The 26,207-nt window shown below is 35.1% G+C and overlaps 1 protein-coding gene across 2 annotated transcripts in view; it reads left to right on the top strand.

The window, feature by feature from the left end:
* The window catches only part of IA-2 (tyrosine phosphatase IA-2), a 775,584-nt gene that overhangs the window by 377,239 nt on the left and 372,138 nt on the right, over positions 1-26,207 (top strand). For both annotated transcript variants that reach the window (XM_081741273.1, XM_081741272.1), the window contains exon 18: positions 10,189-10,256. In XM_081741273.1, coding sequence (XP_081597399.1) covers positions 10,189-10,256 — 68 coding nt within the window. The remainder of the gene's footprint in view (positions 1-10,188; positions 10,257-26,207) is intronic.

Genomic DNA, 26,207 nt, shown 5'->3' with positions numbered 1-26,207 from the left:
ATTCTGCAACTAAAGTTGAAAAAAACAAAATGGCGGATCCAAAATGGCGGAATAACAAGAATGTCATCATACTTCGTAATTTTCACAATGTATCTATAACAACATTCACTTTTTTCACATATTTTGATGAACAATTACTTGTTACTTACGTTCTTATTTATTAGAAATGTATTATTACTTAAATGACACAAATTATTGGTATTTGATTCAGTTATGATAACTGCAACGGCTTGTCACTGTAACATTAATGAGCAATAATTAACATCAACACGCTTCGTAATTGGCACGTTTTGGCAGCTACGTTTTTGTCGACAGCATTAGTTAATTTTCAGACTACCATTCTACAATATATGAACGCGGTGCACGAGGGTGTACATAATGTTTTCGACGCTTTAAGTTAATAAAATATATAAACAATGTGAAAATTTTGCCTGACTTGCGATTCAAATTATAAATTATTACATCATTATTATTAATTTTTCACTTCACACACTTATTCTACTTACCAGTACGATATGGGAAAACTTTACAGATTTAAAAACTATGAACGCGTTCGAAAGTTACAACCGTTTAAACGGACGCGTCACAATTCTTCTATTGTTCTCTACGCATTTGATCTCCTGAAGGGTCTACTTAAGAGTGGCTCAGGTAGTCGGAATAAAGTAAAAACCCTATTCTATTTATGGATTTGGGCCCTTCTAACATCACTCTAGCCAACTACATAAAAATTCCTATATTACTAACTTTTTTTTTTTTTTTTTTACTTTTGGCCAGCATTTTGCGTTTTCGCCCCACTGTGCGACGCTGCCAGCTACCAGAGAACTTTTCTTGCTTACTCCTCTATAGCTAGTTGTGCATACTAACCGCACTGCCAGAGGGAGCTCTATTACCAAGGGCGCCAATCCTGGGGGGCCGAGGGGGTCCTGGTCTCCCCAAAGCTCATTTGGGCTCCCTCATTGTATTTGTAAATTTACAATATTTGGCATAATTTTGAATGCAATTTGTCTTAATATCTTCATATATGCCTTCTGCATCTGAATGCCCCCCCCCCAAATTTACAGAGAAATCGGCGCCCTTGTCTATTACTGTCCTTCATTGAAGTTTTTCTTTTTTAAAAAATACAGGACAAGTCAAAATGATGGACCCGATTTCACAAATTGAAGCCGTGGTGACTTCCATAACCGCGCAAGTCCAGCTGAAGAGATATTGAGAAACTCAATAAAAACTAAGTATTTGTTGGAAAGGATTTTTTTCAACATTGACATGGAAATTGTTTTTTTTTTTTATACTTAGTGACTTTGTTATTCAGCATAGTATAAGTATGAAAAAAAAGGTCTGATTTCCAAGTTCACATTTCCAACAAATATTCAGTTTTAATTGAGTTTTTCAATATCTCTTCACTTTACTTGTACAGTTATGGAAGTCTCGGCTTCAATTTATTCTGTGAAATATAATAAACACACGTTATTGTCAGATATATGCTAAGAAAGATAGCTAAACTGTCAAAGTTTGCTTCAAACATGTTACAAATTTTCTGTATGTGCATCTCGCGCAACACGGTACCCATCAAGCCGATAGTCTGTCTCCTGCCAAACTTTTTGTGGTCAATATCCAGGGGCGTCATTTAGGGAGGGCAGGAGGGGGCAATTCCCCCCCCCCAAGAGTTTGAGGAATACATATACTTTAATAGATTGTCTACTAACATACTAATACAAAACGTGAAAATCTTATGTCGGTGGTGCTCTTGCCCCCCCCCTTCCCTTCCTAAGAAGCGAAATCTGAAATGACGCCACTGTCAATATCCAGCCATTCGATTTTCGTTTATAGATAGAACCCGAATCTGTGAAATATTCATAGCTCTTACGAACGTGTAGGCGGGTCTCCGTTGAACACTAATCACAGACTTGTTTACAGATAATCAAGTATACAGAAGGATCTCTGTTATTATATAATAAGTAAATTATTATTTAATAGTGTATAAAGTTTTTTTTATTAATATAAAACAAAATAAACAATTAAAATAATATTTTTAGTGCAAATAATTAAAGCATTTAAAAATAAAAATAATTTGAGGCTAAGGTTGTGTAAATTGAAAAATAAATTTTTTATAATAAGCTATAATGTAATACCTAGTTGATTTTAATAGGTGTATTGGTGATTTTATAATTGTTTGTAAAAAAAGTTAAAAACAAAATATTTGGTAATGTTTTAATAAACAAATACATAAATTTTTTAAAACTAAATAAAAAATATAAATAATTTTTATATTTGTATATAGAACAATAATATTTATTAAAAAAAACTATTTTTTAACTAGTTTAAAATTTAAAAATATAATGTTAACTAGTTGTAATAAATAAAAACATTTACAAATATAAAAAAATAAATTTTATAAATTAAAAATATATTTTTTAAAATTATTTATTTGAAATTTACCATTTTGAATTTACTTTGTTTTGTTTAAAGTTTTAATATGAAGTTTTTGAGTAGTTGTTGTTAAAATATTAAGTATAAATTTAAAAAAAAATATAATTAACATATGGTATAGTATAATAAATTAAAATTATTTATTAACAATTTACATGTTTTTATAGTTATTGTATGTTTTTTTTAATACCATAATATATTTGTATATTTAATTTATAGCTATGTGTAATTGTTTTTTTATTTTAAATATGAATTAATTACATAATATATTTTTATTATTATTTTTATGCATAAAGTTTTTTTATTAACATAAAACAAAATAAACAATTAAAATAATATTTTTCAGTGCAAATAATCAAAGCATCCAAAAATAAAAATAACCTGAGGCCAAGGTTGTGTAAACTGAAAAATAAACTTTCCCATAACAAGCTATAGCGTAACACCTAGCTAACCTCAATAGGTGCATCGGTGATCTCACAGTTGTTTGCAAAAAAAGTTAAAAACAAAATATCTGGTAATGTTTTAATAAACAAATACACAAATTTTCCAAAACTAAACAAAAAAAACATAAATAACCTTTATATTTGTATACATAACAATAATATTTATTAAAAAAACTATTTTTTAACTAGTCTAAAATTCAAAAATATAATGCCAACTAGTTGTAACAAACAAAAACATTTACAAATATAAAAAAACAAATTTTATAAACCAAAAATACATCCTTTTAAAATCATTCATTCGAAATCCACCATTTCGAATTCACTTCGTTCCATTCAAAGCTTCAACATGAAGTCTCTGAGTAGCTGTCGTCAAAACATTAAGTATAAACTCAAAAAAAAAAAAAAAAAAAAAAGAAAAGAAAAATATAACTAAAATATGGTATAGTATAACAAATCAAAATTATTTATTAACAATTTACATGTTTTTATAGTTATTGTATGCTTCTTTTTTAATACCATAATATATTTGTACATTTAACTTATAGCTATGTGTAATTGTTTCTTTTATTCTAAATATTAATTAATTACATAATACATTCTTATTATTATTTTTATTCAATCTCTTTTATTTTACTATCTGTCACATCTAAATAAAATGTCATAAATCATTTGGGTAATGGTCTCCATGTGACAGGCAATACACTATAACTCTAATCCCACTATACTACCCGTTCCATTATTGTGGTATACTTTACCCATTACAACGTTAAAAATCAATTTTATATTTATTTATTTTTTATATATATGTTACTGTTCTTCAGGCATATACCATTTTCCTTAACTGCTCGCTGCTGATGACACCTAGTGGCAGAAAGTGAAAACACTGCGGGGGGAAACTAAACTTGGAAAGTTAACCTTTCGAAATGCAAGTCACACAATAACTTATGTTTCCATAGATTTCAGAGAATAAATTTCTGAAATCAGGTCTATCATTTTGATTTGTCGTGTGTATGGTACGTGATCTACGAAACTTATTTGATTTTGACCAAATTTGAAATGGTGATTGAATTGTACGAGTTTAATAATCGTAAAGAATATAATGATGTGGAAACCTTTGGTTCCTGAGCTACAGGGCCGGCTCTTCCATAATGTACAACACGTGCATTTCCACGGGGCGGTAAGCTTCAAGGAGCGGCAAAATCTGTCGTAACTATAGCCTATTATTTAAAATAAATATTTCTTGTTGGAAATAGACTCCATGATGATAGTTGAATTTACTAAGCTGATCTTATATTTACTAAACTGATACTACATTCATAAATCATGTTTAGGTTGCATTAGTTTAAGGTCACATGGACATTGCTAAAGAAGTGACGGACCAACAAATCCCTGTATGAACTGCATGATTGTTGTCAAATGCAAGAACGTAATTCTCGAACAATATCGAACACCTGTTCCATTTCGTCAGTTATCGAAGTTTCGATACGAAAACTAATCTTGTCTTTGTCAAAAACAAGTTCGTTATCATTAAATGTAGAAACAAGTTTTTATTCAATTTTTTAACAGGTGTAGAAGAAAAATCAAGAAATAAAGATAAAAGAGCTAGTTGCATTGGAATTGCAAACTGATATATTGAGATCGAAGCTCGATATTGAATTCTATAAAAAGGATTACTATCTTTCCTCTCCAGGTGTGTTTGCTTTATCTTTCACTAACATAACAGATTATTATTTTTTTAAAAAAGACACGAGATTATATTTGTAGTGTTTCGGCCTTTCTGAATGCAAGTGCTTTTCTCTTTCCTTCGTTGTTCATGATGGAGTAGCATAAATAAAATCATGGCTTTTAAGATATGTTCTTTCTGGAGAAAGAGAGCAGGAAATAATGTCATTGTAAGGGCGGGAAATTGTCCAGGGCCGGCCCTGCTGAGCTGTTGGTAATCAAAAGTGAAGATTTGGACTTTATTTATTAAGTCCAAATTCCAAATTTAATGGCGAACAACTCGGGAACCAAAAATCTGCACAAATATTCTATTTGTATCTCATATGTCTACTTAGCTCGTCTAGGTCTGCTACCATTTCAAATTTGGTCGAATGGGAACCTCTGATTTTCGAGTTAAAAGCTATTAAAGTATGTATTTGAACTTAACAAACCTGTTAACATGTTACGCAAATAGAGCATGAATTTATAATAAAGAACTGGTAAAAATATCAATGAGTGACGAATTGTTTCCCCAATAGAAAAACTTACGAGATATTGCTATTATTGTTCAGTCGATGTGTTGTTACTACCATAAAACCTATCAAAAGGCACATACACATACAATCCGGATCCCTTGAACTACACTTAATTAATCTCGTCAAATTTGTTAGCTAGAGTCTGTGGTCACCCTATATTGCGAAATTAATAAGGTCTTACCTAAAAGTAAAATATAAAAAAAAAAATCAAGATACCAACTTGCAAATTAAAATAAGACTAACAATAAGTATACAAGAAATTACTCTTAATATCAAGTAATTAATTTACCTTATTAGTAATTTTATTACTTTCAAAAAATATTATTAAGAATTTTGTTGATAATGTTGAAGAAAACATACTTTATATATATATATATAGCATATAAAGTAATATGGAGTATCTTCAGAAAATGTGGGGCAGATGTTTTTCTTCTAATTTAACGAAAGTGGTGTTGGCAAGGGTATGTGTGAAAAATACTTGTAAACAGGGTTTTAACGAACGCTTGTTTACAGAAAGTCGTCTTCTCTTCAATGATTTTTTTTCAAGTAAAGAGAGGGAAAAATATCCTGTAATTAGCTCACAATTAATGGTCAAAGGGGATGAGAGGGGAAATGGGGGGAAAAGGAGCTGAAGAGAAGGTATTACAGAGTAATTTAAGCTCATTTTCTTTCCTTGATTTATTATCTTAGTAAATGATCGTGTTCGAGTAAACTAAATCGATGTCTTGGTAGCTATGTTCCTTGTTTGTTTGTTTTTTTTTTTAAAAGACTTACGTCACACTTGAGTGTATTACAAATCCGATTCTTGAACTGGGCTCTTTCTAGCTAAAAACAAATGAAACACAGTGCAGTAGAATATTGTGTTTCCTTCTCAATTTAATAAATCTGATTAAAAGGTAGCACTAGTTTACCCATACCACTTAAATTTATTATAAGGAAGAACTAGTTTACTCATTCCGCTTTCATTCAAAAGAACAAGATTTTAAAGAGTAGATCTTATTCTCTTGCTGTAGCATCTATTAAAAGCTTACTAAGTAGACCTTATAATGTTATTCAGTCTGTCCGTTACTCCATATGTTAACTCACAAACGGAAGCGATTTTTTCAATTCTTTTCTTTTTTTGTAATAGATAACTAGAGGGGTTATTTCGGCCTAGCTCGTTAACGGTGTCAATACGTTAACATCTTCACGGCTAACAGTGGCTATCCATATCCCGTGTAAGATTTCTAACATTCCCTAGCTTCTATGCAATCCGCACAGTAGCAAAGAAGTGTTGGTTGCCTATAATAACAGGATATGAAGCTAACATTTTCATGGGTAACAGTGATTCTAACCCAGACTTCCCATATTCCTTTTGAAACCTGTAAAAATCCCCTGCTTTTATGCAACCTGAACAGTAGCAAAGCAATGTTGGTTGCCTATAATAACAGGATATGAAGCTTTTCTTACTGCAATTATCTTAGCCGAGTTCGTTAACGGTGTCAATCTGTTAAAATCTTCATGGATAACAGTAATTCTAATCAAGACTTCCCATATTCCTTTTGAAACCTGTAAAAATCCCCAGCTTTTATGTAACCTAAACAGTAGCTAAGCAATGTTGGTTGCCTATGATAACAGGATATGAACGTTTTTTTACTGCTCTTATTTCGACCGAGTTTGTTATTGATCCTCTGTTCAAGCGCCGGGGTTCGATTCTCGGTCGAAAAAAGTGTAAAAGGTTTCTCAAACCAGCCATCCTGAGTGAAATGTTCCTCATTCACACTAGACAAATGCCGAGATGGTACCTAACATACAGAGCCCGGGCCGCTTCCTTTTTCCCCTTTCCTCGGATAGTGTGAACGCCGAGGGACGTCATGCGTGACAGGCTAATATGGTCATAGCTGCCGAAAGCTCAAAAATGTAATTCCTAACTCTAATCCTAGTGACGGGCTAATTTGGTAATAGATGCCGAAAGCTCAGAAATCTAATTCCTAACTCTAATCCTAGTGACGGGCTAATATGGTAATAGATGCCGAAAGCTCAGAAATCTAATTCCTAATTCTAATCCTAGTGACGGGCTAATATAGTCATAGATGCCGAGAGCTCAGAAATCTAATTCCTAATTCTAATCCTAGTGACGGGCTAATATGGTCATAGATGCTGAAAGCTCAAAAATGTAATTCCTAATTCTAATCCTAGAGACGGGCTAATATGGTCATAGATGCCGAAAGCTCAGAAATCTAATTCTTAATTCTAATCCTAGTGACGGGCTAATATGGTCATAGATGCCGAAAGCTCAGAAATCTAATTCCTAATTCTAATTCTAGTGACGGGCTAATATGGTAATAGATGCCGAAAACTCAGAAATCTAATTCCTAATTCTAATCCTAGTGACTGGCTAATATGGTAATAGATGTCGAAAGCTCAGAAATCTGATTCCTAATTCTAATCCTAGTAACGGACTAATATGGTAATAGATGCCGAAAGCTCAGAAATCTAATTCCTAATTCTAATCCTAGTGACTGGCTAATATGGTAATAAATGCCGAAAGCTCAGAAATCTAATTCCTAATCCTCCATTCAAACCGGAACAAATAGAAGTAAACTGTTTCCGATTTTAACGTTGACCGCCATAGAGCCAAAACGGTTATAGATAGCGTGAAGCGGTTTCTTTCAATCGATTGAACGTCACATCTCAACTCTAATCTCTCTACTAAAACCGAAACTGGTCAAAAAATAAAATAAAATAAAATCTTGAAGTTTAACGTCTCACGGTTATGCTCTTTAGGCTATGGGAGACGGATGATTAGGGCAAGTGAATAATGGTGGAATAATTGGTATAATGGCAATGCGGGAAGAAACGGGAGTATCCCGAGAAAATACACGGACATGGTGTTGTACCCCAAAAACTTACTTGGTCGGGGATCGAACCAGTGACCTCACACACCAGAGGTAAGCCCTCTACCACTAAGCCACCGTGCTACTCTTTTTCTTCTTCTTCTTCTTCTTCTTTTTTTTTTTTTTGTTTACATAATATTCTCATTTTGATTCTAACATTTTAAACCAGCGGGTTACGTGTATAAAGTCTGTTAAAATTTCTTTTTAAAAAGTTTAATAATTATTAAATAATTTTTTGAAAGTTTCTTAATATTATTACTGTGTATTGAACTCAATGCAATGAGAAGATACCAAAGTAAACGGGTTACCAAAAAGTACGTCAAAACTTTAAAACAATCTTCTGGCAACACTGACTGGATTGACGAGATTAAGCTTTGACAATTGTGTGCAGTAATGTGTGGCAAATTAGCACAGCTAGGTAAACAACAATATATTTACCGAGCGAAGTAGCTCAAATGGTAGAACGTTGGCTTCGCATTCGGGAGGTCGTGGGTTCGATTCCCGCTGCCAACCATCGTGACTGGGGTTTTCTGGCCGATACCTTCCCAAATCCTTTCCATTGTTATTGTTGTTGGTATATATCAAGTATCTGGTCTCTGAGCTGTATCTGGTGATTGTTAAATAAATAAATAATTAATTAAATATTCGAATTTATCGCCAAATCGAGTGTTCAGTTCGACAGACTTTTCCTGAATTTTGAAGAATGTATAATCGTCCTTCAGAACGATTGATTTACCGATTTAGGTAGATTAAAATAAGCATGTGATTCACGAAGTGTCTCCTTATGCCACGAAGTGTCGATTTTACTGTTCTTTTAGGTATTTCGACTGAGTTAATCCAGACATTCATTAATCTGGTCAACTTGTCGACCTAATTATCATGATTAACGATGTTTTACTCTTTTTTCCTTTATATGTCAGCACAGAAATACTAAAAAAAAAAATTAAAATAGTATGGAAAATATAAAATCAAAGCCTGTGGGTGTGCAAAAATGTGAAGGTACGTACCGATTTTCTCGCCCATTTTTGATCATGACACGCTTTTGACAAAAAGATCGAGTACCAAATTTTCTATTTATGCCATTTTAAAGAGGAAAATGTTTCAATTTTCATTATATAAATAAAGATAAAGCAAAAATAGTTTCACTGCTGTCTTTCTGACTGATATCACGTTCTATGCTTTCCATTTAAAAATTCTTATTCGAATCCAATATGGCGACTTTCAGCATGGCCGCTGAGATCCTCATGTCCATAACTCCTACCATGTTTCACTTACATAACTCCTACCATGTTTTACTTACACTAAAATCAAATTGCTGAGCGAAGTAACGTTTATTAAAAAAATAATAAATGTGTGACAGTTTCGCCAACTAACTGAATATATTGGTTTTATCAGACACTGTCTGATCTTTTACTTTCTCCAGTGTTGCCACAGCCCTAGCTCTGGAGTGGGCTGAAAAATAGTGTCAAATTCAAACAAAAAGGGCTGAATTCATTATTTTATACCAGTGTAATAAATGGCTCTATAACACGAAACTAAAAGAGGTTAAGTTTTAGAACACTGCCTCCCCTTCCCCCTCTTCCACGAGTTTAAATCAAGAAAATGCTCTTTTTAAAAATTACTTTTTAAAAGCATCAAAATAGGAGGACCCCGAACAACGATGGAAGTAGATGAAACTTTTCTCGCACGTAGGAAGTATAACAGAGGTCCCAAATTAAAAGGGAAAACTGTTATCATCTTAGACGTGTATTGTATGGAAACCAAACGCGCCTCTATTTCAAAGTGACCAATAAACCAAAATGGTATTATGGCTATATATCAAAAAATGTGGCAAGTATTTGTTAAATGGTGCTGAATTGGGTAGAATTGTACCACCTTTTTCACAAAAGGGGCTGAAAATGCTAACGTGATACCAACGGGCCGATGAATAACAAAAAGGGCTGAATTTGGTACAATTGTACCAAGTGTGGCAACACTGTCTTTCTTTCATTTAACATCCATAGGCTTTGATTTCATGTTTTCTACATCATTTGAAGTTTTTTTTCACACTTTTAGGCCATCCTGTAAAGAAATCAGAAGAGGAAGTAGAAAATATTGCCGACTGTAACACGCGTAGCAATTTGCCAGTAGTTTTGTACTAGCATAGATTTCATAAACCTTTGTTTTACTTTACATAGGCGTAATCATTTTTTTTCTGCTTTGCAGAGGACATAAAGAGCAAATTGAAGAGTGAAATTGGTGTGGAGGTGACATCTGCTGGTATTGGAGACAAGGTAAGTGATCTTTTTTCTCTCTTTGAGTGTTCTTTATAGTCAGGAGTGTCATTTCAGGATTTTTCTCCGGGAAGCGAGGGAGAGAGTGATTCTCCACCAATATAACTAGAGCTTCACGTTTTTCCGTTAGTACAAGATTACTATAGTATTGCTTAATATATGAGGTGAGTTCAAGTCAATCCGGGACTTTAAAAAATAAAAGAAGAAAAGAATTAATTTCAAGAAGTGGAAACCGTTTATTTTTCCACATAGGTCCTTCTACAATTATACATTTATTCCAGCGTTGAACTAATGCCTGAAAGCCTTCGGCATAGAAACATCTGTCAGTACGTCTGAACCGTTTTAGGATAGCTTGCTTCAACTTCGTAATCGTTGTTGAAGTTTGAACTCTGAGGACTTCTTTCAGGGGTTCAAATATTGGCATGTTTGTCATAGTGGTTTGTGAATTCAGTACAGATTTCAACCCTTTCGTGCCGGTGAAGGGAGGAAAACTATTTGGGAACCCAGCGTGCACTCATTTTCTGAAACAACAGATGGTCATGAATTATTGAGTTTACTGTTCCTAACGAAGGATTGCACTTTCGTAACTTCTCGACAGATTATGCACGATCGTCAGTGATAAGCTATTAAACGCTCTGAATGTTCCCAAGAATGATGGCTATGTGCTGGAATCCACGACAACCGGGATGGCTAGTGACTGACGTAGGAGTATCCTTGAAGCGCTTGCTCCATTCAATTGTCTTACAGTGGTTGAGTATCTCATTATATCGTAACTGAAGTCCTCTGTAAATTGCAGCTGAGTTTATTGCATCCTTCTTTAAAACTTCATCATTACACGCAGGGCCGTAACTTGTGGCGGACAGGAGGGGCAACTGCCCCCCAAGGAAGGTCCCCGCTTTTCGAGGAGGGGCATTTTAAGACAAACTTTTCTTATTCCATATACGATACAAACATGAAATTATAAATGAAGCATCAAACAGGTTCACTACCTAACATAAACAAAACAGCACACAAAAGGTAAATAAAACAAAAATGAGTCATCGGCCCATTTTAGTAAAAAATGTCTACTATTAGGGCCAATAGAAATAATATTTATTCGTATGGTTTTGATTTGTCAATACTGTCCCCTTAATTAATTTGTCATGTATGGAACGGGCCCAGGGGCGTAACTAACGGCCCCGCAAACCGAGCGGGAGGGCCCACAGGCTCCGGGGGGCCCATAAAGAGTAAGAGAAAGATGGAAAGAAGCGGCCTAAGAATTATAAAAACTACTTTTTCTAGGGGCCCCTAATACGCGTATTAATGCTTGCCCCCCCAGAAAAAAATCCAAGTTACGGCGCTGATTACACGCCTTTCACACCGTTGTCCGCTATCTTTAATAATCGTGTTTAGACTGGTGTGCTAAAAAAAAAAAAAAAAGTCTTGCTCTTTCCGTGTGTAATGGCTTTTATGTAGTTGTTTTGATAGTAGCGTAGCACAAGAAATGCAGTTTGTTACCATCTTGGACTGATAAACACCAGTATTTTTCATTGAGGTGAATTATTATTATTATTTAATAAAAATGTGACTCTGTGGTTGTAATGGAGTTGCAACTTCGTATCCATTTTAGAGGAAGGCAACGGGACGAGTTTCTAATTTTAAAAACTTCGAAGAAATTTCAGACAAACAGATTCAACTCTTAAAAATAAGCCACTCGTAGACGTCGCAGCATTTAAGCACGAATCTATGAAAATTCTACGGCATTTTATTTTACTATGTGATGGTGAGATCACTATAGGTATCTCCTAGGGCCCAGTATCAGCTAAACGAAAGAGAGTGGTAGTCTCAGGGCCCAGGCACAGCCAAGAGATAGTGATAAAGGATTCTCGGGGCCCAGTCGCAGCCAAGAAAAAGAAATAGATATCTCCTAGGGTTCAGTCGCAGCCAAGGAAGGGAGATTGGTAGTCTCAGTTCCCAGTCGCAACCAAGAGAAATAAGGTAATTTCCAAGGCCCAGTGCAGCCAAGGAAAGATAGCTAAAAGTGATCAATCATAAAGTAGACTGATATCTTCTACTGTAAATTGCTGTGGCGTCTTATGTACCCTTCTCAGGGATCCTCGTAGAACTTCGGGGTGGTGATGACGTTTGACCATTTTTCGGATCACATGTTTGTTAATCTCCGTCGTCTGCTTTGTTGTTGTTGTTGATCATATGAGGCGCCGTCATATGTAGAGGATATTACAGTATTCACTAAGCTAAAATGAGTGCTAATACAAAAATTTTCGCAATTCAATTGCTATTGGTTCGGCAGTAAAATATATTTAAAACTTCCGCCCTTTATAAGAATTTCATCATCTGGCAAAATCGTAGCCTTTTACTAATACACATATAATTCAATTCCTAATTAAAATAGAAAGATTCTTTACATCTCATTTGAATTCCTATTAAGGGGCTTTTCCTTCGGTGTAACTCTGGTTTAAATACATCCAAAAAATGAGGAAATGGTTTGGGGAAATTTTGAAAAAATCCCAACAGAAAATTCTCATTTTCTTATTTTTTTTCGGTTATAACTGGGAAACACTGCCTCAATGACAAACAAAAAAGAACTGAGGCACACCACATTACATTTCAAAGACACTATGAATATTCTCATTGGTTTAATAGTGTCTGAGAAAACATAGAGTATGTTCTAGCTTGTAACGAAAAAGTAGAAAGTTGAATTTAATAAGATGAAAAATGAATAATAATGCATTGTCATTCTGTGAAAAATACTATATACTGGAATGTAAATTGAGAATCGAATACTTGATTGTAGGTTCGTAGTCGATCTAAATCTTAGGTTGATTTCTCACAGAACATTGTGATAGATAGAGACAAATATGAATCGAAGAGAATAAGAAACTGATAATTGAGTGATAAAGAGATTCATTACTTGTTCTTATAGCATATATAAAGGCTGTCCTTGAGATACGAAGCAAGGACTCTGAAACTATCAGTAAAGGTTGATATGAAAAACCACTTACATTGTGTTCCTTGTAGTAATTGAAGTAAACCTCGAAAGCTCCATCTCTTCTTGACTTACGTAACTTCTAGGCCAATGGCGAGTCTATAACTGAAGTATAGACTTGAAGTATTTGCCAAGTGAACGTAGGTGGTCCTTTTATATAAAACTGCGGAATGCAACCCACATACCCTTCATATTTCCTAGTCTGGAAGTTCCACGTGTATGTCAAATAGAATAAAATAAGTTTGGGATTTATTTCAATAAACCGGATTAGATTTTGGAAACAACTTGAACTTAACTCATTCGACTCAGATAGTTGGTATTTTGTACTCAAGCCAGCCGTGAATTGTTTACATAAATTTTTACAAAAAATTAAATATTTACAATAAATTCTGTAATTAATTTCTTTTTAGCCATTGTATCCTACCGAGTACCTCATCTCTGAACACTTCCAAAATATGACGTTCTAAATTCCTTCAATATTAAACCTATCCTAGTGAGAAACAAAATTTCTCGCCTAATATTTCTGTATAAAATTATAAATGGCCATATATCATGTGAACAGTTATTAAGTCAGATCAATTTTCGCGTACTCGCTAGAATAACACGGTCTAGTAATCTCTTTTACACTCGAGCGGCGAGAGTTAATATTATTCAAAGATCCCTTCTAAACCGAATTGTCAGTACTTATAATCAGTTACCAGAAACTGTAGACTTTTTTTTTCAAATGAGTATACTTTCAGATTATCTATAAACAAGGGCGCCCATGTTGTGGTTTCCAAGGGGGGGCAAGTATAAGCGACATTTCAAATGTAGTCTCAAATTTTGCGGTAACTAATCTTCCGAAGCACAATTTCCTCTCAAGGAAGGTAGCGCCCAACCTTGCCCCCCCTGATGGGCGCCCTTGTCTATAAATAAGCTATTTTTGTAATGTTGCTGTCGTGCTGTACCATCTTGAGCTGAAATTGTTATTCAATTGTTATATTATCAAAATGTTAAAATGTTTCAGTGTAAAATTGCTTAGTGCTGTATCTGAAATATATTATAAATTTAAAAAATAAAAATAATTTCGTTTTTTTTTAATTTGATAAACTACATCGTATACATTTTTTGTGACCCCATCTGAACGTTTTCTGCAAGTCAAAAGATTGAGATACACAATCCACGTGTTATCTCTGATACTTTGTTGTTATCCTTTAAGCAAATATAGTACACAAAGCCCCGTCGATTTCTAAGGTTACACAAAAATTCATATCTACTTCGGATTGTAGCCCTGGTAGGTATGAGTTTTTATGCGCTGCAAATAAAATAAATGGTCCCAATAGTCGAAATCTGTTATCCATAACTTCCAATCCGACATTAATTCTGTTTATTTAGGTTCTTTCCAAGCAACGGTACAAAATCAAGTATATTTCATCCCTTTCTGCTCAACTCATCGCACTAAAATCAAAGTGTGATAACAAAATGAGAAACTGTTCAGTAATAGAAACAAAGTATAACACAAAGTGAAACTGTTCAGTAACAAAAACAAAGTATGATAACAAAATGAAAAGCATTTTTCAGCAATAAAAACAAAGTGTGATAACAAAATGAAAAGCATTTTTCAGCAATAAAAACAAAGTATGATAACAAAATGAAAAGAATTTTTCAGCAATAAAAACAAAGTATGATAACAAAATGAAAAGCATTTATCAGCAATAAAAACAAAGTATGATAACAAAATGAAAAGCATTTATCAGCAATTAAAACAAAGTATGATAACAAAATGAAAAGAATTTTTCAGCAATAAAAACAAAGTATGATAACAAAATGAAAAGAATTTTTCAGCAATAAAAACAAAGTATGATAACAAAATGAAAAGAATTTTTCAGCAATAAAAACAAAGTATGATAACAAAATGAAAAGAATTTTTCAGCAATAAAAACAAAGTGTGATAACAAAATGAAAAGCATTTTTCAGCAATAAAAACAAAGTGTGATAACAAAATGAAAAGCATTTTTCAGCAATAAAAACAAAGTATGATAACAAAATGAAAAGAATTTTTCAGCAATAAAAACAAAGTATGATAAAATTAAAAGCATTTATCAGCAATAAAAACAAAGTGTGATAACAAAATGAAAAGCATTTTTCAGCAATAAAAACAAAGTATGATAACAAAATTAAAAGCATTTATCAGCAATAAAAACAAAGTATGATAAAATTAAAAGCATTTATCAGCAATAAAAACAAAGTATGATAACAAAATGTAAAGCATTTTTCAGCAATAAAAACAAAGTATGATAACAAAATGAAAAGCATTTTTCAGCAATAAAAACAAAGTATGATAACACAACGAGAAATGTTGTTCAGTATGATATTAAAATAAAATTTGTAATAAAATTTATTTGGTCCTTTTAATTTCAATTTTAAAACAGAGAGATATTTCTGCTTCACCCTGTATATGTTATCATTATAAAGCAATTATCATGTGTTTCCATTCCTTGAATTTGTTATTAACGAGAGATGATTGTTTTGAAGTTCCCTATTTCACTGAGCGACTACTGTGCACTTGATGAGAAGTTTTGACACGGAAAGAAATTGTGTAGAGTACAGCATTTTCTCGCAAGTTGCTTTATAGACCAAGAGAAAAAAGAGGAGGAAATTAAGATGGAAAGGTTTTCTGTTCTTTTGCGAGTTTTCGTTCCTTCTTCATCTGGTGAGCTATTTAACAGAAGTTTCCTTCTTTAGCATTGCTTCCAGACAGACCAACAGATGGCTGGAATCTCACGGCCTAACATCTTCCCTCGCCTTCACTCGCTCAATGTAGTGTTTGACGCTTGACGGCCAAGATTTCAAATAATCTCAGTAAATAGCTGCTAGAGAATTATACACTACACTGTACAACATCCGTTGTAATTATCACTATAAGGTTTCTGGCTTTATGAATACGGAGACAGGAGAGGGTTGGGTCACTAAGGAGGTAATTGTGTGTACCTCTGAAATAATTAAGAGCTCCCTTCGTGGTTAAGCGGTTAGTGTGGGAGACTTGAGTTCGATTCCCAGTAGGAGCTCATTTGGTTCGGACCCCACGTTAAGCTCTAGGTCCACGTCTCATGTAGCCTCGCTGCTGAACGGGACGCTAAACTCAAAAAAATCAAACCAGTCAATAAATCTAAAATCCTGGTAGTAGCGGATTTAGAAGATAAAAACTGGAGGCAGCCAGTAGCCAGACTATAGTAGGTATATCATTAGTTTACAGCTTTTGATAGGTTCTGCAGAAGTTTCCAACCTAACTCCCTCCTTATGGATATTATGGCTAGGTTAGACGTTGACACTGTGAACTTCACATTGCATAACAGAAAAATTGCAACTGAAATTATATCTAATGTTTCAAAAATTTTACAATGAAGAATAAAAGGCAACGCTTACTATAATATTTTAAAAAATAAGTAATAGCTTCAATTTAATAGGTGATGATAGAAGAACAATAGAAAGAAATGCAGAGGTCTTATTAAACGCTTGCAGGGACATGGGTTTAGAAGTAAATGCAGAGAAAACTAAATACATCGAAGTGCGTCGGTAACGGAATACAGCAAATTATGGACGCGCAAAAATATTAAATAATACTTTTGATAAAGTGGATAGTTTCAAATATCTAGGATCAATTTTAACAGACGAAAATCATATTCACGGAGAAATTAAATGTCGACTAAAAGCAGGGAATTCGTGTTACTATTCGGTTCAAAATCTCTTGTCGTCGCGAATTCTGTCGAGGAATTTGAAGCTTAAAATATATAAAACGATAATCATGCCTGTTGTTCTGTATGGTTGCGAAACATGGTCGCTTACTCTGAGGGAAGAACATAGACTGAAAGTATCTGAAAATAAGATCCTAAAACGAATATTCGGACCTAAGAGGAACGGGAATGGGGAATGGCGGAAACTTCATAACGAGGAACTACATAATTTATATGGTTCACCCAACATTGTTAGGGTCGTCAAGTCTAGGAAGCTTTGGTGGGCGGGTCATGTAGCTAGAATGGAAGAAAGTAGAAACGCTTTCAAAGTCTTGACTGAAAGACCAATCGGAAAATGACCATTAGGAAGACCTAGGCGCAGATGGGAGGACAATATTAAGATGGATCTCGCAGAGATATGAATACAAAGTAGAAACTGGATCAAATTGGCTAAGGATAGAAGTCAGTGGAGAGCTTTTGTGAACGCGGCATTGAGACTCCGGGTTCCATAGGCCATAGAGTTAGTTAGTTAGTTAGTTAATAGCTTCAATTAATTTTGTCGCTCAAAAATCTGGGGATGCTAGACCTCCGGCTCCCGGTTAGATGCATCACTTCTGGAAAAATGTTGATTCAATATTACATAGTTCAAAGAGATTCGATACTTCTTTGAGTTCAATTAAAATTAGGATTAGGAATTAGATTTCTGGGCTTTCGGCATCTATGGCAATGTTAGTCCTTCACGTATGAGGGATGACGTCCCTCGGCGATCACACTATCCGTGGAAAGGAAAGGAAGAAAGAATTGGGCCCTGTATGTTAGGTACTATCCTGGCATTTGCCTGGTGTGAATGAGGAAAAGACATTAAAATCTCAATCAGGATGGTTGGCCTGAATAAGCTTTTGCATTTTTCGACCGAGTGTCCTCACCGGGAATCTCACCCGGGACCGCTCACACAAAAGGTGAGAGCGTTATCGAAAAAATTAAATGAAATGAAATCTTTTAGTTTTACGTCCCACGGTTATGCCGGTTACTCTAAAGGAGAAAGTGATGATGATTAATGAATGAAATGGTGGAATGAAGAAAGTGGGAGGAAACGGAAGAACTTGGAGAAAACCCATGCACACTGTGTTTGTCCACCACAAAGTTCACTTGGCGGGGGCTGGGATCGAACCCGGGACCCCAAGCACCAGAGGTGAACGCTCTACCACTGAGCCACCGCGGCCCAAAGAGAGCGTTATCGACTACGCTACGCGGAGCTATCTTAGAGTTCGAGTCTATGCTATGCATAATGTCTTCAGTTCGATCGCAGCTCGTGCCAAGTGGGTTTTCTGGTAGACAAACACTATGTGTGGGTTCTCTGTGTTTTTCCCGTTTCCTTCCACTTTCTTCATTCCACTATTTGGTTCGTTATCATCACCATTTCCCTTAGATTCGGAGCATAATCGTTGGATAAACTAAATAGACCCACCTGTTTTTGTAAAATTCCCGTTTCTAATTATAAGACCTGGGTTCGATTCCCGGCGGGAGCTCATGTGGTTCGGATTCCACGTTAATCAGTAGGTCCACATCTCATATAGCCTCGCTGGTGAAAAGGGACGCTAAACTAAAATCACCTCACCTCTAATTATAAGATACGTTTCCATCATGCAAACTTGAACACTTAAGCCTTGATTAAATTGATAACTTCTTCGTTTCATACTGTTCAAACTTTTTTTTTTACCGCCATCTTATTATTGTAAGATTTGCCGTTATTGTAAAACTTTAAATCGCTGTAACTTTAAATTATATTGTGTTACTTATAACTTGAATTGTGTTACAAATTTCAACTTTAATTAAAGAATATCTGATCTTTCACGATTAATCACCAATTTACCCAATCTAATATTCGTAAATGACGCATCGGAACACGCTTAATTATGTATACTTGCTTGAAATAAAAGATAAGAAAATTGGATTTTTAATATTTTACTGGAGAAACAAGAAATGATGATTATGAAAGATGAAGCATTGATCAGAGAGACCGAATTCAATTAGTGGAAAAGTTCTAGCCCAGTAATCTGCGCTTTGACTATAAGAGGAAACATTCTTAACAACTTAATTTCTATTACTGGTCTATTAAAATTTAGTATACGTGCCAATGCAAGACTAATGTGTGCGGTTAGAAAATCTGAATTTAATTTTCCTCAGTCATCGATTTAGAATGAATAGAGCCTAAATGAAGATTGCTTACTTACATATATCGATGCGGTGATCACAGATTTACACATTGCACGATAATTATCACATGAGACACGCACCAAGTTTCTTAGGTGTTTTCATTCGGTTAGCAGGTGTCCTTGGATTGTTATTTCGGAGCTTCATTTCCTCTTGTGCTCAGCCGTTTGACGTCTTCGTAGAACGTGAGATGCAGGACTACTCGGGCTGCTGGCGTCCGTAGTTCGATTCTGGTCGTCAACGCACTACCAATTCTACTTCTCTAGGCTGATACATGGACGTCCATCCGGCCACTCAGAACTGCTTTTCAAATATCTGAAGGCCGTCGCCAGATATCGGCGTTGTAGATTAAAGAGTCACAGTTCAATATGCATCTGACCAAAGAATACCGACGTAAGAAGACACACAGACAATAGATATCAGATAAGAATGAACGAGATTGCTTTCTAATCCTTAGTTTTATAGCACTGTCAGTTTCCGTCTTTGACGTTTTAGTTTTCATTTTCACTGTTAGTTTGTCTCTTGAAAGATTGCTAGTGACGTTTCTTGTTTTTCACAAGTATCCGTTCTAGAATGATCACGTTCACGGGATATTCTTGACTTTTTTAAAAATAAAAATTGAAGAATATTTTGTTTAAGACTATAAATTTGCCCATTTGGTTCTATTGCATGTTGTATTATTTCACCAGTTTACATCGCTGAGACACTGACAGAACTTCGGAAAGATACGTATGAGTTCTGCCAACGGAAGGACAGGGTCTACATACTACGTGGAGGACCTATTGAGTACTTGCCTAAGTTTTTTTGTTTTTCATAACTCAACGTTGATGATAGCCATAGAATGTAACACGATGATTTCCCGATTGCAAACCAAGATTACTTGGTTTTCACTTATACATCCTAAGGATGTACTGCGGTGTAGTATCGATACTCATGCTTTTGGTTATATATATATATCATACAGTGACCATAATGCAAATAACCTTAGGTTTGATTTGCGGAGGGAACATACCATTTTTTTAGTTTACCAAACATTGCTGTTTCATTTGACGGGTAGCAATCTTTGGTGTAGAAATGCATAAATAACACAATGCGCTAACCACGCATCACTCACTTAACACGCACCATTTGACCAATCGTGGTTCTTCATGGACTGTAGCATCCCAGTGAGTTTACTTTCGATTAACACAACTTAAACACTTTGTTCCCCAAGGCAACGAGGAACAAATGTTTATCTGTCTCGGCTATGGTTACACTAGTCAACAAGATTTTTTTTATAACGAAATGTTTATTACTAATCACTTCAAGGTATTCACGAGACGAAGAATAAAATTTCTGTGCTATGTCATATATATATATATATATATATATATATATATATATATATATATATATATATATATATATATATGCTGTGAATGTACGAAGTGTGATCAAAACGTACAATGAATAATTTATTAGAAACAAAGCAATAAGCTTACATGGAATTTTATTAGAAACAAAGCAATAAGCTTACATGGAATTTTATTAGAAACAAAGCAATAAGCTTACATGGAATTTTATTAGAAACAAAGCAATAAGCTTATATGGAATTTTATTAGAAACAAAGCAATAAGCTTACATGGAATTTTATTAGAAACAAAGCAATAAGCTTACATGGAATTTTATTAGAAACAAAGCAATAAGCTTATATGGAATTTTATTAGAAACAAAGCAATAAGCTTACATGGAATTTTATTAGAAACAAAGCAATACGCTTATATGGAATTTTATTAGAAACAAAGCAATAAGCTTACATGGAATTTTATTAGAAACAAAGCAATAAGCTTATATGGAATTTTATTAGAAACAAAGCAATAAGCTTACATGGAATTTTATTAGAAACAAAGCAATAAGCTTATATGGAATTTTATTAGAAACAAAGCAATAAGCTTACATGGAATTTTATTAGAAACAAAGCAATAAGCTTATATGGAATTTTATTAGAAACAAAGCAATAAGCTTACATGGAATTTTATTAGAAACAAAGCAATAAGCTTATATGGAATTTTATTAGAAACAAAGCAATAAGCTTACATGGAATTTTATTAGAAACCTACATGGAATTTTATTTAATCTCCTTCAAAGTAGTCTCCTTGGATAGCAATGCACTCATCCCAACGTTGAATCCATGACTGGAAGCATTTCTGGAAGACTTCTTATAGAAAAGCGTTCAGCTGCTCTGTCATGGCCCTCTCAATGTCAGAAATTGTGTCATAAACGTTTTCCTTTAAGCATGGTTTTAATTTTTGGGAAGAGCCAGAAGTCACATGGTACTAAATCTGGTGAGTAAGGTAGATGTGGACAGACAGGAACACTTTTCCGGCCAATAAATCGCGTATCAAAAGCAAGGCGTGGCGTGGCATGTTTTCGTGCTGAAGAAGGAAGCCATTTGCCTAATTAATCGGCGGTTAAAATTCTTTTCACAGACCCATACGATATATTTAGTTCTTCGGAAAGCTCTTGAATAGTCATTTGCCTTTTTGAACAAACCATTTGTGTTACTCCTTGCAAGTTTTCATCTGTTTTTGACTTCGAAGGACGTCTCGATCGTTACTTGTTTTCAACCGACTCCTTGCCGCTTTTGGATCGCTCATACCACTTGTAAGCAGTCTTCATTGCCACCGCTTTATCGCCATATATTGATTTTGACATTTCGTGAGCCACTTTGGGACCTTTTTGCAGGTTAGAAAAAACGTAATGTTAACGCGCGACAAACACTCTTAACACATCCTCACTCTTATGCCTCTGGAGTGTGGCATCTCACAACTTGTTCTAACTCGATACTGACTGTACCAAAGATCTAGGCTACCAGGCTTACTAGTTAAAAAGGATAAAACGTTGATAGATGGCGTGCAAGTACATACACTGTACTTTTGGATCATATCTTGTATATTTGTTAGCACGTATGGTCCATGTATATCTGAGTAGATGTACGTATAATCTTCCAACTTCTTTCCATTGTCTTCATTAAATTGTTATCAAAAATAATGCAATGGAGGACAGTGAAAGACAACGAAATGGATTGAATTGATTTTGAGTTTAACGTCCCGTTCAGCAGCGAGGCTATATGAGTCGTGGACCTACTGATTAACGTGGAATCCGAACCACATGAGCTCCCGCCGGGACTTGAACCCGGATAACAACGAAATGGAAACCCATTGTTGACAACAGTTAACAAATACAATCTCAGTTTTCCTCTACTCTTTGGCCCCACTTCTTTGATTATTTCCTATTCTTTCCTTAGCAGGTTTCTTACATTTTCTATCTTGAAGTGTGGTTTCTGACCAGTGTTAGGGTGACAAAAGAGCGCCGTTCATGTGATAATCTACCAAATAGATTTTGCTATGTGTATGGTCAGTTTGTAGTTAAAAGGACAGTGTAAACCCATTACAGCATCGGTAAAACGAGCGTAAAATTGTAATGTGTATTTTGGATGGACAAAACTTAAGCACTCCACAATATTTGTGTATCGTACTACATTGCTTTGCTTGAATGGGCTAAAGAAAAAGAAGGTTCATGAAATTTGTTGTAGCAATGGTGCTGAGAGAATTCACCAACCATCTGTACGACTGTTATTTCTGTCTCACAGTAGTTAAGGGACATTCTAAAAGGGACAAATACACAATGTTACCCGAACGTTAAATATGCAATCAGGCCTATTCCTCACGGAGATGAGCTTCCACTTACCAAGGCACCTACCAACTGGGAAGATACTTATCCAGAAAAGTCTGATGACGAACTGTCAAGATTAACATCAACATCCACGGATCCGACGTTCAACACTGCCACAGCTCATCCAGCAATGTGAACTTCATAACGTAGTGCGTCGTGTACAGCTGACAAAACAAGAAACGGAATTTCTAGGATCAAGGCTCCAGCAGTGGAACTTGTTAGCTGTAAATACAAGAATATCAGTGCACAGGAAAGAGTATCTGCAATTTTCGACATATTTCTCAATGACGGAAGTGAGCAAATATGTTTGAGTGAAGTTAGGTCAAAATGGTCATCTTTACCGGGTGCATGTACTAGGAACAATGAAACTGTCTCTACCTTATCATTCTAGAGTGCTGTAGCTGACCTGAGCCAAAAGAGGATGGGATTCCTTGAAGAGCCGGATGTATAGTATCTCCGAGTGTAGGTTTTCTGTCAAAAGCTTGGTCTGTTATAAACTATCCGCATTAAAGTCATTAGCATCACTCGAAACAGATTTCCTGCCACTTCTGTAACTAACACCCTTCCGAAGAACGACAATGGAAACTCTCCTAGTGAATATGAGTTTATTGGCACTGGAACGTTAAAGCAAACAGAACCGAATTCAATGGTACGGTAGAGTCTAACTTAAGACCTAGGAACCTCCTGAAAATCAGACCTGCCTACCTTAGATTACAGGTGAGGTTACCACATTCTCTACTTGAAACAGTGGTTCGTGGAATACATCCATAGGGGACTGGGACGAACCTCTCCTCTTTTGGGGGGGATGTTTCTTCGCAAAAGGATTCTATGCAGAGAGAGATTCGCCATTCGGAAAAATATACTGTACTCTCACTTAGACAAATCCCCTACCCATAGGGTTGAAAACCAGTTATACGAGTGTGGGGGTCAAAAGAACCTGAATTCATGAGGTGAGTATTCATGACTTCAAAACTCACGCTAACCCGACATGAGTCCCAAGAAGTGAGTGTAAAGTTGAGTGAGCATGATGTCGAAATGATGTTAAGAGTCTGACGTCGAGTTGTCGGGTTAATGGAATGAACAAATGCATTTGAGTGAAGTTAGGTCAAAATGGTCATCTTTACCGGGTGCATGTACTAGAAACAATGAACTGTCTCTACCTTATCATTCTAGAGTGCAGTAGCTGGTCTGAGCCAAACGTGTACGAGAAAGCAAATCCCAATACGTCATGGAAGGTAGTCAAGTTCATTTTAAAGAGAGAAGGAGCGGGGGATGCATAACATTAAGTTCTCCTATAATTTTAAACCAATTATAACCATGAAAACGGCCGAAGAAAGGAAGATGGGGAAATGGAACAAGCATTTTAGAAGGCGACGAGATAAGAGGAAAGGATATGACTAGAGTGTCGCGGCAAAAATTTCTTAACTGGTCCATACCCCCTACCTGTATCATACATGTGCCGATAACAATAATATGGAATGAATGATTTGTGTGTAAATAGAAATATAAGAAGCTGATTTGTACACATTAAAACGATTAATTTGTTTCAGACAAATATTCCATTATATTTATTTTACTTAATATTCGAATATCGTGCCGGATATTTTCAACTTGAGTTTGCTTTTCCAATCGAAACGTATATATATTTTTTGAGAGGCATTGAAAAAATACTTCAAACATTAAAAAAATACGTTCTCTGCAGTCAATAACCCATTGTGTGTGTTTTTTTAATAACAAAGAATAACATACAGAATTTTAATTAAACGAGACGAGATGATACGTAAACTGAACAGTGATTCGTATCTAGATATGTTTGATGATACATGTTATATCTTACACACATAAACCAATTTGAACAGCGATTGCAGCTCACAGCTACTACTGAGGAGTGTTACGATTCATTGCTCCGTGTGTGCGAGTGATTGAACTTGTCACTTAATTAGATCACTTATATCTGGAACAGTGAATCGGAAATGAAACCGTATTAGTGGGGAAAAAGTATTAACCGTTGAACTCAATATTCATGGGATGGCTACACCAAATAGCCGTGACTGCCGTTAAGCTGTTTACTCCTGATGAGAAAATTACCAAATAATCAATGAGATGATGACCATAATGACCATTGGAGTGATTTTTAGCAATTCAGTAATTACGCGTATCTTTGACAGATAAAAAGCTTCTTCTTGGTTCTTCGTCCGTTCTTTTACCTCGTATACCTATTACTCTCGTGTATATATACGGTGTTCATTTATTATGTAGCCAAAATCCACTGGGGAAATCCTCACACCTAAACAATAAAAAAAAGTTTATATAAACTTAGTGAGAAATCACATTGTTTCAAAGTTATGAAATCCCGAAATCGAGAAAATTGTTACTTTGAGGCTGCCTAGCTCGAAAACTATGAGAAATATCAAAGGCGGTTAAAGAAATAGGCCCTATTAGAGGAACTAGTACACTGTCTCTCTAAATAACCATATTTCAGAGTTGCGACGTATCGGCGCAACAGATATTATAGAGGGAGCTGCGGTATAGGTTCCGCTCTTCCACCTCTCTCTTTAAAATCATGTGCGCCGGTATAATTTAACTGTGTAACGTAAGTATTTAGATAGAGAGTGAACTAGTTCATCTAATAGTTCTTTCAACCGCATTTCATGCCTCTCATAGTTTTCAAACTAGGCAGCCTCAAAGTTACAATTTTCTCGATTTCGGCCTCTCGTAACTTTAAAACAACGCGTTTTCGCCCTATGTTCATATGGACTTTTTTAATTGTTTAGGTGTGAGGATTTCACTAGTAGATTTTGAGTACATGATAATAGACGATATACCTGTATATATATACGATAATAGACTGACAAACTGAAGGAGATGCTAAAATAGAGATCAAAAAATGCCTAATGAACATGGGTCAAAAGCGGCATCATTTTACTGTGAGAGGCGTCCGGAAATCGGCGAAAATGCTGAAATAATGCTTAATATCCCGTAAATGTGGAAAGATATCGCTGTAGGATTCAAAGATTGCACAGAGAGTCGACCCAAACACAATAATGTGCCGATGGTGGTGGAGTGGTCGTCACATTACAAGGATCCCTACAAACAGGTGGAAAATTCACACACGTATTCCTTAACTGTGGAGATTTCCGTTGCGCAGCGACCACTTCGCTACCACCAGTACGTCATTACATTTGTCAAGGTCGATTTTCTGTTAAATCTTTCTCACCGGGCATCGATGTGTTTCCACATTCACGAGATATTCGGGATTATATCAGTGCCTTAGCCGATTTTTGAACGCCTTTTACCATCAGTAAAATCAGTAAAGATTAGTAA

The sequence above is a fragment of the Thermobia domestica genome, chromosome 15, assembly GCF_964235325.1.
Source record: "Thermobia domestica chromosome 15, izTheDome1.hap1.1, whole genome shotgun sequence".
Taxonomy (NCBI): Eukaryota; Metazoa; Arthropoda; class Insecta; order Zygentoma; family Lepismatidae; genus Thermobia; species Thermobia domestica.
This window is presented reverse-complemented; position numbering and strand designations above follow the sequence as displayed.